This window comes from Alexandromys fortis, unplaced genomic scaffold (assembly GCF_014885135.2).
Source record: "Alexandromys fortis isolate MF-2015 unplaced genomic scaffold, M_Fortis_MF-2015_v1.1 scaffold_24, whole genome shotgun sequence".
Lineage (NCBI taxonomy): Eukaryota > Metazoa > Chordata > Mammalia > Rodentia > Cricetidae > Alexandromys > Alexandromys fortis.
Genome location: NW_026067906.1, coordinates 8,444,894 through 8,459,502, shown reverse-complemented (window position 1 = coordinate 8,459,502; position 14,609 = coordinate 8,444,894). Strand labels below are relative to the sequence as shown.

Below are 14,609 nucleotides of genomic sequence, written 5' to 3'. Positions count from 1 at the left end.
ACTTACTTAAAAATAATTTAAAAGCATTATTCAAGAATAATCAAAATCTTTGTTTTGACCAGCGGTTAACTTTGAGTTGCTAGCTACCGGACTATTGTCACTGTTTTGCTAAGCTAACTCAACATTGTGCAATGTAACTGGAGGCATGCACCGAATTGAAGAAAGTACACATTTTAAGATAAGGTGGGCATACGACACCATCAATTATCTTTTCTCAAGGCACTATCTAGGTATACATCAAATACGTTCCATTGATGCAGGGATCATCAGTGACATTAATTTGTAATAGTGAAGCCGACTGATTTAATTATAAACATTTCAGGTAACGATACTGAGGGTAGACAGGGGTTGCTTTAAGTGGGAACTCTGACTGCATTCACACCAGAGCTTGAATTCCTGCTCTGCTACTGTTAGTTGAATGATTTTTTCTACACATTCCTCTGAAGCCTCAACTAGATAGGCATTGTAAGATCTGTAATATATTGTAAGATAAGTGTGTGTGTGTGTGTGTGTGTGTGAGTGTGCATGCATGCGTGTGTGTAGAGTGTGTTCAATATATATGAATCACAATTTAATTGCAGGATATCTATCCTTCCTTCATTTCCTTCAGTTGCAGAAATACCGTGTACCTGTGGTACATATAATACAGAATAGAATAGACAGACAGAATCTGAAGGCTGTTAGTGCTCATAGAATCAGGTCTCCTTGGCTCTTGCTTGTCTAGTGATGGATAGAGAGAGGGCCATCTCAGGTAAATGGGTCACTCATTCTTCCTCAGTGAATACGTTCCACAAAGATATTCCCAGGAACAACTCATAAAAGTCAGAGCACAGTAGGAATAGGCCTTGTGGCTTGTCTCCCAGGAGAATCACCTTTATCTAAATGGCTCCAAAGAGCCAAGTATCTGGGAACGATGTCAGTCTGTCTAGAGAAGGGCATAGGAGGGAGAGAAAGAAGGTCACAAAAGACAAGAGCCTGCACACAAGAAGAGCAACGACAGGTGGAAATCAGGCCATAGATCAAACAAGCAAGGAAAACAATTTATCTAAAGGACAAGGGAAAGAAAAATTTTATTGTGGTCAAATAATTAAAGCCTGCAACATGGCTTGGTCTGTTTGATTGCAACTGTTGGGATGCATGACCGATTAAAGCCATATCTAAATTTTATTTCAGCGTCTGATGCTGTTTGCTACTACCTTTGTCTCTCAGTTCAAACTTGACATTTATTTCCTGGCTAACCTTATTAAGAAACTTAGAGAAGTGCCACCTCTCTTTCCGTAATTATATTGAAATAGCGCTAGAAAGAACTGAGATGCTTCTGGTTGATTCAGGGAAAAAAATACAAACAGAAACACTTCTAGTAAAAGGTCAGTGATGGTAATTAAGTTATCTTCTCTTCAGTATGACCTTTTCTGGCTTATGTTGAGACAATGTCTTAGTATATCATATATTTTCTGGGATCCTGATAGATTTGGTGGCTGTAAAAGATCTACATGGACCTAGTTTAGAAATCCTTGCCCTAATGCAAAATCGAGGGAAAGTCAATATAGGTGGCTTCAAATATTGGTCCTCCTTATTAAATAACCTTGGGGCACGTTTACCCAGTTTCAATTTCTTTTAAAAATGAGTGTAGTGGTGTTTGTTTCATGGATGGCTGAGTACATCACAGCAGACCAGTTACACAGTAGGTGCCCAGTTAGTGCTTATTGCCGGCTTCCCCCAACCCCCAGCAAACCAGAAAGACACATAAGGGCAGTGTCTTTCTCCTTCACCTGGGCTTTAAGTAGGTGTGAAAAACTCATCAGTCTTCTGTATAATCACTTAAGACTATTGCTGTGTCTGGGTCTACAGAGGTCGTGGTCCATTTGACTGAAACAACTAAGGTTTATGAAACAGTATTTTGGGAAGGGGATTTAGGGGAGGCATTAAAATACATGTGTAAGGTGAAAACAGTTCACCGTAGTGCAGTGTCGTTAGGTTAGTGAGCCTGTGGCGTATTTGAAGATAGTGTCTGTGTAAGAGTAAGCAAAAATACTTGCTTTTGTTATTGGGGTCTTTATCACCCATATAATCAAATATTTAATCCACTTGATTAATCCTCAATGAGGAGTTGATAGAGATTGTTAAGTACTGAAGCTGGTGAGGAAGTTAGGGACAGAGAAGACGGAGAAAAGAGAGAACTAAAGTGAGACCTAAACGATGAGAATAATAATAATAAAAAAAAAGGATTTAGAGTCAAGAAGATGGGCAGGTTTGGAAGAGTGAGGTAAGGGTGTGGAACCTGAGGAATAGCTGGTGGGAAAGAAATTGAATCTGACAATACATCATTGACACACATTCAAGTTCCTTTATCCAGTTTTTATCAACAAAAATGTATATTCTATGGCTAAATGATAACGAATACCATTTCCCTCCTGAGTAGTGTGTAAAGTCTAACAGACTGTATGCGCCCGCAAGAAAGCGCCACACTGTATTCAAAGCTATGAGGACAGCAGAGGTCTAAAAACACACACGTGGTTATTTAAGAATTTAGGATTCAAAACTTTATGGTAATTTTTTTTATTGTTCTGGGGATGGAATCCGGAGTTTCATACATGCTGGGTGACTTACAGATACTGATGTAAAATCCTCAGTCCTCAGCCACATGTTTTATAACAATGAATTATAGCATTTAAAAAAAACCATAAAAATGCATTCTATATCTTTTGGTAATAATATATTTTGGTCATTTGTTTTTGTCTTATTAAAATTATTTAATCAATTAATTATTCATATACACATTAATATCGATTAGTTATCAAGGTTCACTCAAATGTTGCATTTTAGTGATTTTACTATATACTTAAATAATATTTAAAGTATTACAATTATATTTATTATTATTATGCTTGTTAATTATCTTAATTTATATACAGGATTTTAGGCAAAATATAAGAATATTGAAAAATTATATTTATAATTAGGGTATTGATATACATATAATCTATGCAATGTAGATTTATTTAATCTTAATATCAGAATATTTTGATAGCACATTATTTCCTCCAATATTATGAGTTTGAATTGTTACATTATTATTAAATTATATGTTCTAAACATTTTATAGTACTAGATATCTTTAGATAGTTTGTTCTGTGGTAACTTTTTAAGATGGGAAAACGCTTCAAACCACACATTCAAGACAGCATACTAACATAAAGGGAAGTTAAATACTTGATATATTTCATTTAAATACACCTAAAGCAAACTGTCATAATTTTATATCTTAGCATCGAGAAACAAGCTTGTTTGCTCTCTAAATTCTTTAGCAGAAAATATTATTGTTGTCATAATTTATTGTTATACCAGGAACTGTCAGACAGCGCGGCCTTTCTTAGGTAGCTAATAATGGTGACTGGGCCACCCATTTTCTCTTCAAATGGCTTTTTCTAGAACAACTCGCCATGTTATAATATACTCTCGTTTTTTATAATTATTGTGCTATATAACAAGAGGTCAAATCATACCTGATCATGTTAATGGTATTTAGTTAGTACTGTGATACACAGGGACCTTATAGGGGAAAGAGGGGAAGACCAGATTCAGTTTCCAATGCAAACACAGAGGTGATTATGATAAAATTAGAGCCTGAGAGCCCGCCTGACGCTTGCCGGTTTCTCTACTCATGTGACCTCTTCGTTTGAAAGAATGGCGGAGCACAAGGGAAAGTGCTATGTTCCTGAGAGCTGTCCTTGCATCTGGAAGGACTGGGAGTATGTCTCTGGGGAAGTCATCTCCACACCATGCTACACCTGGTAAGGACAGCCATTTATTCTGTGGAAGTTTTCCTCAGCAATTGTATTAACTTCACTTGTTTGACTGCCAAGACTTGACGTGTCTGACTAGCAAGAGGGATTCATAACCAAGCTTGCCCATATTAGAGCTGGAGGCTAATGGAAGTTGAGTCACTAATTTTCCTGATGGAATAATGGCATTTTAAGTGCACATTTGTTAGCCTAGAAGTAGGAAACAAGACAATTTGGCAACATAGAGAAACACTACAAACATAAGAAAATGCTAAGTGTTACTAAGAGCTGAACTTATTCAATAGAAGTTTTATTGTTTAGAAGTCAGTGAGAAAAGTGTCATAAAAATAATTTTTTGCTAAAATTTCTGTAAAAGAATGCAAGTGTTCTAAAATTTTGAATATAGAATCTTGAATATAAAATTTTCACTCAATTGCCTATTTTCTGTGTGTTCCAGACTTAATTTTGTTGTCTGGTAGTATAAATAAAAAAAAATGACAAATTTTTCCCTGTAATAGGTGTTATCAGAATGAATTGGCGATACTTATAAGAATTATTGACTCTGAATGCTTCTGAGAACCAATGTTTAGGCTATTAGAAAATTGCTTCTGCTGCCGTGTTGGCTCTCAGTAGAGCACTGGCTGCTCTTTAAGATGACCCTGGTTTGAGTCCCAATTCCAGGGACTCCAAGACTCTCTTCCGGCCTTCACAAGCACTCTGCTCCCCATAGTACACAGAAATATGTTCAGGCGAAACACCGCACACACACACACACACACACACACACACACACACACACACACACACATAATAAAAATACTAATTTGAACCTGATATCTTCACAAGATAATTATTGTTATCTTCCAATAGTGTTTGTCGGCGGGGGATGTTCAATTGCACGTATTATCCATGTCCTGCAGTGTGCACAGTATATGGGGATCGGCACTATTATTCCTTTGATGGGTTGGAATATGACTACATCAGTGATTGCCAGGTGTTTTTGATAAAGGTTGGTCATAATTACTTTCTTGGTTTGAACTCATACAAAGACAATGTGAAGAACAGCCTGTTGTCCATGGCAAATCACATTAGTATTCACTACTAATAAAACGTAGGAAAGCCATAGTGTTTTCAACTTATTGCTCAGCTTTAAACTCATCTTAAATTTTCTTATTTGTAACGGACACACTAATTCTTCAGCCCTGTGCCTTTTGCCTTGTCTGTGAAATGAAGATAATGAGGATATCGATCCCAAGGATAGAAAGGGCTTGATTACACAGTAATTGCTCATTAAATATAAATTATTTCAATTATTGTTAGCTTGGTGCAATAAATATACATATAACTCATTAAACCATATATTTTATTCTTATGAATATAAAAACCAAGAGAGATTATTTTTTATTCTAGAAATGCTATTTTGATGGTATACTTTGGCAAATTCCTGGATATATATATATGTATATATATGTATATATATATGAGAAAGTCTTAAAATTTCTTATATATAAACTGTATAGATAACCTATATGCATAGTTTGTTTAGACACCACTGGTCTCAGAATTAAATTTCTAAATGAAAATATGTAATTTTTCCAGTGAAGTCACACAAAAACAATGAACTGGACACCATCCACTGGCAAATAAATATGCGATTAATGTATTTTTCTGGGCATAACTTTTATGTCACCTTATGCTTATGTGTGATTCTGTTCTGTGAGCTCTTCTCTAGGAAGTAGAGTAATTAGGTCCATTTTGAGAAGTTCTGCAAAATAAAAAAAAGAGACACTCTAATGAGCCTTTTGCTTATAAAGAACTGAAGTTCCCCAAGAGCACTTATTTCACGAGAACCACAATAAGCATCTTTGAATAGCCATTTGTAAAAGGGGCCATACTTTCTGAATGATTTTAAGTTTCTTATAGAAAAATAGTCATGGATTTTGTGTTATATAATTATGACATCTGTCATATGTGTTTATATTTTTAAAATTTCATACATGAATGCTGCAATTGCGTAATTTCCACTTTTCCCTCTCCTCTTCAAACCCCTCTCATTTCCACCCCTTTCTTCAACTTATTGCCTTATCTTTAATTAGTTTTTATACACATGCATCTATAAATACAGCTTATTGAGTTCATTCAATGTTGCTGATATGTTTATGGATTTAGGGATGCCATCTGGTGTCTAGATACTACTGTTTCTTCCTGTGGATCTTTATCTAGTAATAGGGCCTGCTGAGATTCACACCATCCACAGCATACTTTAACTAGATTTGTCATTACACAGGTTTTGTCTAGGTGACAGCATCTGTGAAAGTTCTTGTGGGCAACTTTTCTGTCATATATAGATAGGAGACACTATCTCATAGCAGACATCCAGGTCCTCTGGCTCTTACAATCTTCCACTCCCTCTGCTGCAATGATTTCTGGTCCTTAGGTATGGGGGTTGTACTAGTTTTATGCAGTTTGATTATTTATGACTTTCTGTTATGATCTCTGACTTTGATGAGGAACGGGAGCCACCCTAGTCTCTAGGTATAAGGACACATATTTAGAATGGAACTAGAGATTTCATTGCTTTAGTAAAGTGGCAATAGTAGGATCGCTTCTAGATTTCATGGCCTCACTAGCCACTTGTCGTTGGCAGGTTTTTATAATGCCAGGCATGATTTTCCTCTTATTTAGTGGGTCTTATTTTCAATGTACATAAATTCCACCTCTAAGCTGTTGATTCCCTCCTAGATATAAGAGCCAATATTGTACCCTTGGGATATCTTAATTTTGGTGATCATTGTGTTATTGAGGCTTTATATTTGGGTAGGACTATTGGTTGCTTTTCTTCCTTTGCAATTTACATGCCATCTCTGGCTATTACATGTGCTGGCTAATTTTATGTAAGGTTGACCCATGTTATAGTTGTCTGAGGGGAAGGGAGCTTCAGTTAAGAAAATGCCTCCATGAGATTGAAAGGAAGGCAAGGCTATAGGGCATTTTATTAATTATTCATTGATGAAGAAGGGCCCAGATAATTGTGGGGCATGCCAACCCTGGGCTGATAGTCATGAGTTCTATAAGAAAGCAGGCTAAGAAAGCCACAGTGAGCAAGCCAATAGGCAGCTACCCTCCATGGCTTCTGCATCATCTCCTGCCTCCATGTTCTCACCCCATTTGAGTTCCTGTACTGATTTCCTTCAGTTATGAACAGTGATGTGGAAGCATAAGCCAAACAAACCTTTTCTTTCCAAGCTTAGACTTATTCTTCAGTAAGAAGAGTTCCAGAGCAGTTCCAACTCAATATCTTTAAACCCCGCATCTGAAGTGTGTAGTGTCTTTGGCAATAGGGTCCTATTTTCAAGGACTGGGAAGCAACCAAGGGCCACATCAATTGCTTTCATTTTGCGGGGAGTCTTTTGGACTCTCCTGACCACCAACTCATTTCAAACATCCTTTGTGTTGTTTATGCTTTCTTCTTCTCACTGTCCGTATTGACCTCCCTCCAACCATCTTCCTTCTTCTGTGCTGGGATTTTGTGCCCAATCTTTCCTTCTCTGTGCTGGGATTTTGTTTGGTTTAAGCTTGCACAAGTCTTTTACACCTTATCATCATCTCCAAGAGTTTATCTGTGAAACTATCTGTTACATCTGAAAAATGCTGCTTCTTTGTTGCTACCCACCACTACTGACTTTTAGACTTTTTTCACCCCTTGTTGCTTAAGATCTTTTAACCTTGTGGGAGAGAGGGGTGACATATTTAATCCTTTTATGACTGGACATTCCACAGTCTTTATTATGGGCACATTGACCAGTTGAAGTCTCTGTGTTAAATGCTCTCTATGAGGAGAAGTATCACTGAGGAGGCCAAATGCATTTTCAAACAAGCGACTAGGCAGAAAATACTTTAATGTAGAGCGTTTGTTTAGACCAGGAAAGTATGTTTGAGTATTTGATACTGAATGGTCGTAGTTAGTTTTCTTACTGGTACTGCAAAGGGACAGAGCCACTCTTCCGAGTATCCATAGCCCATATTCATCTGAGTTTGCTACCATATCCTCAGGGTAAGATGAATACATCCTCTCCTGTTTCACATCTTAATAAGATTGCCTTCCTGTGTGTGAAAAAATGTACCCTAAGAATCATTTGTACAGTGTATTAAAGGTAATTCTACTCAATGTCTGGTTGGAGATCAGTTCACTTTGTCAAAGAAGACTTGAAGAACACCAGTTCCAGAATTGTATCTACCTGTTTATCTGGCAATGTTCTTGTACCAAAGAACATTGTTTACTGATTTTTAGGACTAAGTTTTTTTGCTGAATTTTATTGGTAATTTAAAGAAAATGAACTTAATGGTGAATAATAAGGTAGGAAAATTTCTTATGATTTTACCATAAGAAATTTTACTGAAACTAATAAAACTATATCAGGGCCCCAAATGTTTCAGGACAAATTGACTATGACACTCATGATAAGCTAATAAAACAGAAATCTAAAAAGAGAAGCCATCTCATTTGGTCATAAAACACAATATTGTGTGCCAATGATAACTTAGTGATTAAGCAATTTAGGCTAATTTTCATAGTCTTAAAATAAGATTATGTCCAATTTCTTGGTTCTCAAATTCTTTCCAGTTTCACTTTTTTAGTGGTAATACTTCTTGATGCTCAAATCATGTGCCAAGACTTCCCAAGGCCAAGATGTCCTTCTGGAAATATCAGTGCTTCTTTTGATACTGGAGGAAGTATATTATTTTCTTTCTCAGATTTCAGAGATGAACTTTAATTCTGTGAGCCCATAGCAAGTAGCAGGCACCTGTTAGACTTCTTCCCACGTAACTTATTTTAGATAAGGATTTCAATGTTCTCCTTAGCGGATCCTTCAAATGTAACTGAATTCCCTCAGCCCCTGAGAGCTTTCTGATTTCATTACTCTGAAAATTTTAAACATTGCTTGTATTTTCTCTGCCGTGATGCCTTATGCATTTTCTATAATGTCAGTCCTAGACTCAGAAGCTGGGGTACAGTGATGAACAGAAATTCATGTGTGTTCACTTTTATTTGATTCTTGGGTCATAGGGAGAATATTATTTAATTTATATAAAACTACAAAGAAAAGAAAATAATTACTTAGATGTGAAATCCAGTTTAAGGACTTTTGGGCCTGTGTGTGTGTGTGTGTGTGTGTGTGTGTGTGTGTGTATACATGTGGATGTGTAGTGGCCAGAGGCAGATATTGGATATCTTCATAAATATTTCCCCATTGTATATTTTTAGACAGAGGCTCTTATTGAACTTGAGATTAAAAATTTGGCTATCCTTGAGTTCCAGGAATTTATTTCTTCCTAAGAACTGGAAATATAAATATGTGTTACTGTGGCTTTTTTTTTTTAAAATATAGATTTGGTGACTCACGTTCTCCAGCTTATATACCAAACACTCTACTGACTGAGCACCTTCCTCTAAATCTTTTTCGTTTGCATACTGTTTTCTAAGTCATCCTTGTCTTCTTGTTATTCTTCTGATTCCGGTCCTTTGTTTCTGATCACCTGGTCCTACTTTTGTGCCTCTTTTCTCTAGTTTTCTTCAGACTCTGGTTCTAACAAATTCTATATTTTTATGTGTGTTGCTTCCTTGAAATTCTGCCTTGCCACGGTTTCATAATATCTTGCAGCTACAAACCCTTCTTTATTATTTGATGATTCATAGAAACCTATCAGTGGGGACTTGGTGTGGAATGGTTTACTTTAAAGGGGGTTCCGGCTTATGTGGGACAGGCGTTGACAATGGCCCTTCAAGCACAATACTATTCCACTTTGAAAGGTGCCAACATCTCAAGTTTTGGAATCCTTTGGAGGACTATTGTCTAACTGAGCTTTTAGAATAAGGAGAATAAAAAACCTTGATATTGACCTTTTCCATCTAGCTTTGTAATTGTTCCTGCGTTGCCTAGTAACTCTGCCACATTATTTCCAAACCTAATATTAACTTGAAGTAGATCAGGAGGGGGAATTATAGACACAGAACTCTTAGCATTGCTATTGTTTCGGATTTCTGTCAGCATAGCAGGGTGTTAGGAGACAGACCATGTAATATAGAATATTTCTTGACATTTCTGATTTAATATAAAGAATAGAGCTAACGCTGAGTTACTTTGATTAACGGTAACAGAAATGTAATTGTAGTAGAAGCTTTGTAGCCCACTTTTCTCGTCTTTTAATCTAAATAACTCTTCCCAAGAGAAAGAACAAACAACACCCTGCATTATATACTCCTTTCTGCTTTGAAAACCGTTCATAAAAACATAGAAGTGTGGGATTAATTTTTTAGTAGAACAATGCTATAATCATCTTAATGGCCCTCATTTTGCTGCTTTTCAAAGTTCAGGCAATGCTTTGCAGAAGGAGCGTTCAGGATGAAGCCAAGAGCTCCCAGCACCCGTCAAGGAGAAGTGAATCACACAGACACATTAATTACACTGTCAGCACTGTTCACCAAACCCTCTCCTGTAGGCACTGCTGCTGGAATTACTAACAAGCAGGAATAGTTTGGCCAAACTAGGACGCATATTGATTTAGGATTCCTATTGCTAGTAACCATGATTAAAAAACAGAGAAGGGAAATGTAAATGAAGGGGAAACTGTAAAGGCAAAGGGAGAAGCCAGGGTCGCTTCATTCAAGGTAGCATGACAAGAGAAAGAGGGAGAAAGGCGATCAGACATCCTAAAACTGTCTCAGCGTTTGGAGGTTGAGGAAGGGAGACCTCCTCCTACAGGCCTGCCTCTGCACTCTGGGGAAACCTATTCAGAAGCTAAAGTCTAGGAGGATACTAGTGCAAGACAAAGTTGATCCACTAAGTTGAAATTAGACATGAAATAGGAGAAAAATAAAAATGAAGGAAAGGAAGTGTTCCGGGAAGCAACATCTTTGGATATCCCTTGTATGAGAATGGATGCAGGCCTGCCTTTGTAGTGTCTTTCATGCAGGTGCAGGCCTGTGTATGTGTGGTGCATTCTAGTCTATGTCTCAGCTCCGATTTCTGCCTCCTTGAAAATGCCTGATTGCAATTCAAAGCTTTTCGCACCAGCTAGTGGTATTCTGCAGGTCATAGCTCAACGTGTAGTCAAGTGACTCTTGGGTAGGCTCCTGGAGTGAGCCATGATGAGAGGGCAGTGGGCTCTGGAGTCACTCAGCTGTTAACTCACATGGTGATGAGGGCTTACATTCAAATTGAAAAAGGTTAAATCTCTGTGACTTATTATGTTAGTGGTTATATATTGATAAAGAGAATATAATGGTTGACAAGTGGAGCTATGATAGTTCTGAAAACTTTGCTAGAACCAAATTTAAAACATATTAGGTTAATTATTTGAAGACCAGTATTCCAATAGAATATTTTCTCATTTTCAGTTAAGTATAATTTTTATTTTTGCTTTTGTCATATGATCTTTTTCAATTTGAATGGAAGTCATTATAAATATTGGTTGTCTTTACATTTGTTAATAAAAATAACCGAAACTATATATAGTATACATTTGTGTCAATAAAGTGTTCTTGACATATTTCAGAGTACAGATGATTCTGATATCTCTGTGATTGCCCAGAACAAGAAATGCTTTGACAATAATATTGTCTGTTCTAAAAGTGTTTTGATATCAATTGGGAACACTGAAATCTACCTCAATGAGGCTCCTTACAAACAGGTAAGTGAATTCTTTCTTTCACAATAATCCCAACTTGTGCTACTGATATAGAAAACGGACTAGAAATGGCTTCTATACTTGGATACCTCTGATTATAAGTAGTTAGAATATCTATATTTTTTTCTTCATTGGTTTGTGTTGTTTTGGTAAACATGACTTGCATCTTCTGCTTATATTGTGTGTTGTCATATTTCAATTATATCTACTAATTTTTCTTTCCATGAACAATTTTCTGGTTTTGAGAACCACACCTATTATGTGAGTTCCTCCAGCAGCCTCCAGTCTGTCTTCCTAATTCTCCAACCAGCCCCTTCCCCTTTACTCCATTCCATCCATTGCAGCAACAGTGGCTTTCCCTGTATGGAAATCTGATTTCCTATGTCAGTTGTGCTTCAAAATTTTCATATGTCTTTCTATGCCCTGCCAGGTTCTCACCAATTAGGCTCTTGTCCATCTTTCCTACCTCACCTCTCATGGTTTTCTTTTTCAATCCCATATCTCACATAGGTTGAATCATTTTCCAGTTATTTACATATTCTAGGTTCTTTTTACTCTTATCTGTACCTTTAGAGAAAGTGATTTATGAATACATCTGTCTGTTCTCCATATTCTGTGCAGTATGTTCCACCTCCTTCAGGAAATGTTTCAGCATGCTCTCAAAGACCCTGTAAGATCCCCCTCAGCCCTTAGTCCAGTTCCATGTGTGTTTTTTCGGTCTTCTCCGTGTATCTATGAACAATATATGAAATATGATCATTGCATCTTTCATTTATTCTTGTATACCAATAATTTGTCCAATTAAAAGATAGAATCCATTTTATTCATTCACCTCCTTATTTACTAATTCATCAATATCCTTACCATCTACTAAAACTTGCATCCAATTTCTAGGCTGTCATAGTGAAAAGACACTGCTTGCCTTTAATATACTCAATAAAATAATGATTCTCTAAAGGAAATAAGATTGGACAATGTGATGTGTTGCGTCAGGGTCTACATAGGCTCCTAGAAGAACACCTGGGAAAAACCACTAACACTAAAGCAACCCTCAATTTTCAAGGAGATTTGGAGCATAGATTTGGGAGTGACTGAGAAGTGATTTAGCACCTCCACCCATCACCTACCTGCTGTGCCATTCCAGCAAAGTGTCTTGGGCTTCTCAAATTTCAGCTCCCCTCAGCATGACTACAAAACCACCTTCTTCAGTCACATGAAGATTACAATGGAAGTCAGTAAAATGAATTTTAAGGACTGACCCCCTTCCTTTTATTATCCTTATTTTTATATAGAGTCAGAACCTGAACTATACACCGTAAGAAGAGATGGATGATGATAGATAATAGACAGATGAATGGAGATAGATGAATGAGGATTGATAGATGAAGAGTTGAAGGATAGCATTGCAGGAATGATCACAGTCAAAGGAGCAGAGTTGAAAGACAAAATGTCATGGTTGGTTTAACCATTGGCTTAGGTTGAAACAAAGCCCCTGGGATGATAGAGCAAGGGTGTGGCTGAGAATCCAGAAGGCATGTGGGCAAGAGGGCCTGTCAAGCGTTCTAGGCTCAGACTGGAAGCTCCTGGATGGCACAACCCACGTGCTCTCATTTTAAAGGCAGTGAATTTGTGGATTTGAAGTGTGTGATCTGACGCTGGTCTTTTAAAGCTCACTGTTTCAAAGAGAATTCCCAGAACATTATTCTGCCAAGTTTTCTCTGAAACAGATCTTCATGAAAGTCATCTGGAACATTTGCTGTAAGGATCAGTTTCTGTGTTCTGCCTCAGCCACTGGAATGGCTAAGAGTGAAAAGACATGGCAGAAAACATGAACCCTAGTGCTAAAAAGAGGGCTATTTCTCAGTTTTAAACAAAAGGCCACACTTTTTCATTTTGGACAGGTTCTGTCATTTGTGTAATTTGTCCCACCCCTGGATTGTTTTTTGACATTTGCGTTACTTTGGATTTCAGTCTTACCCCAAATTCTTCGGCTGCAGTTTTAGAACCTTGGATCTCAGGTAGGAACACCAAGAGTAACAACTCAGCAAATCAGACAAGACAAAATTGCTTCTGCAGTCACATTGACATCTATTTTAAGTAATCACAAATGTTCAGTTTAGCCATTAGCTAGATATTCATTTATAGGTGAAGGTCTCTTTATGATCAAGGATGCTTTTTCAACAGGGGAGAAATTGGTTAAATGCTCATATAAAGACAATTTGGCACATTTCTGAAGTGGTAATTACAGCTCCGTGTAACTCCCAGCCTCCAATTTTCAGCTGTACACAGGTGTTGATGAATCTCCTTTATTTAGACTGCGAGGAACGAAGGAAGATTAAGAAAAGTCATGAGAATAGTTTGATCCCAACAAGTTCCCAGCTAAAATGTCTTTCTGGGAGATCAAAAGTGGAAATCTAGCAAGTGCCACTTGCTTCATAAACTAATGGGCTGTTCATCCAGGGAAATGAATAAACAACCCTCTGCCCTTTGTATAAATGCACAATTATAATTCAATCCCATGTGCCAATAAAAAATCTTTTACAAATTTGCCGAAGCTGTGCTCGGCAGTGTTTGAGTGATCTCCATTTCTGAACTTATTTTTCTCACATTGTTCGGGTTTGTTTGAAGTGCAAGTCTCCTAAAGCCCATATCTCTACTTTGGGCAGTTCATTCCTGACTCTTTGAGATAGACACTTTAGCTGATTTACTGAAAAGTAAGGAGCATGGTCATTTCTTTTGATTAGGAAGGACATTCTTGTCGCAGGCTGCCTCACCTAATAAAACGAGCATCTTATATCTAATGGCAACTAGCTAAAGGCGTGCTTTTGATTTGGGGCCAACTGATTTAAAACCAGACTTCTGGGATGGGAAGAGATGACAAGGCCAGGTCAGGTGACAAATGCAGCAGCAGCAACAACAAAAACAACATCAACAAAAACTACTGGAAAGCACAATGAAGCTAAAAGTTGATGCCGTAGCAGATTAATTTGGTGGCGTAGCAGGTTATACAAATTGTAGGGCATCTATCAAATGAAAATATAAGATCCTGGGGAAAAAGCTTCTGTCCCCCCTTCTTTTTTTTCTTTTTTTTGGTCAGGATGCTTTTCTATTCATTTGACATGCGCCCTTGTGAGC

The 14,609-nt window shown here is 37.3% G+C and overlaps 1 protein-coding gene across 4 annotated transcripts in view; it reads left to right on the top strand.

Moving 5' to 3' along the window:
* Positions 1-14,609, top strand: part of Otogl (otogelin like) — a 121,477-nt gene that overhangs the window by 43,942 nt on the left and 62,926 nt on the right. For 3 of the 4 annotated variants that reach the window (XM_050135530.1, XM_050135532.1, XM_050135531.1), the window contains exons 24-26: positions 3,687-3,794; positions 4,656-4,794; positions 11,343-11,477. In XM_050135530.1, coding sequence (XP_049991487.1) covers positions 3,687-3,794; positions 4,656-4,794; positions 11,343-11,477 — 382 coding nt within the window. The remainder of the gene's footprint in view (positions 1-3,686; positions 3,795-4,655; positions 4,795-11,342; positions 11,478-14,609) is intronic. The other variant, XM_050135533.1, reaches the window with a different exon arrangement.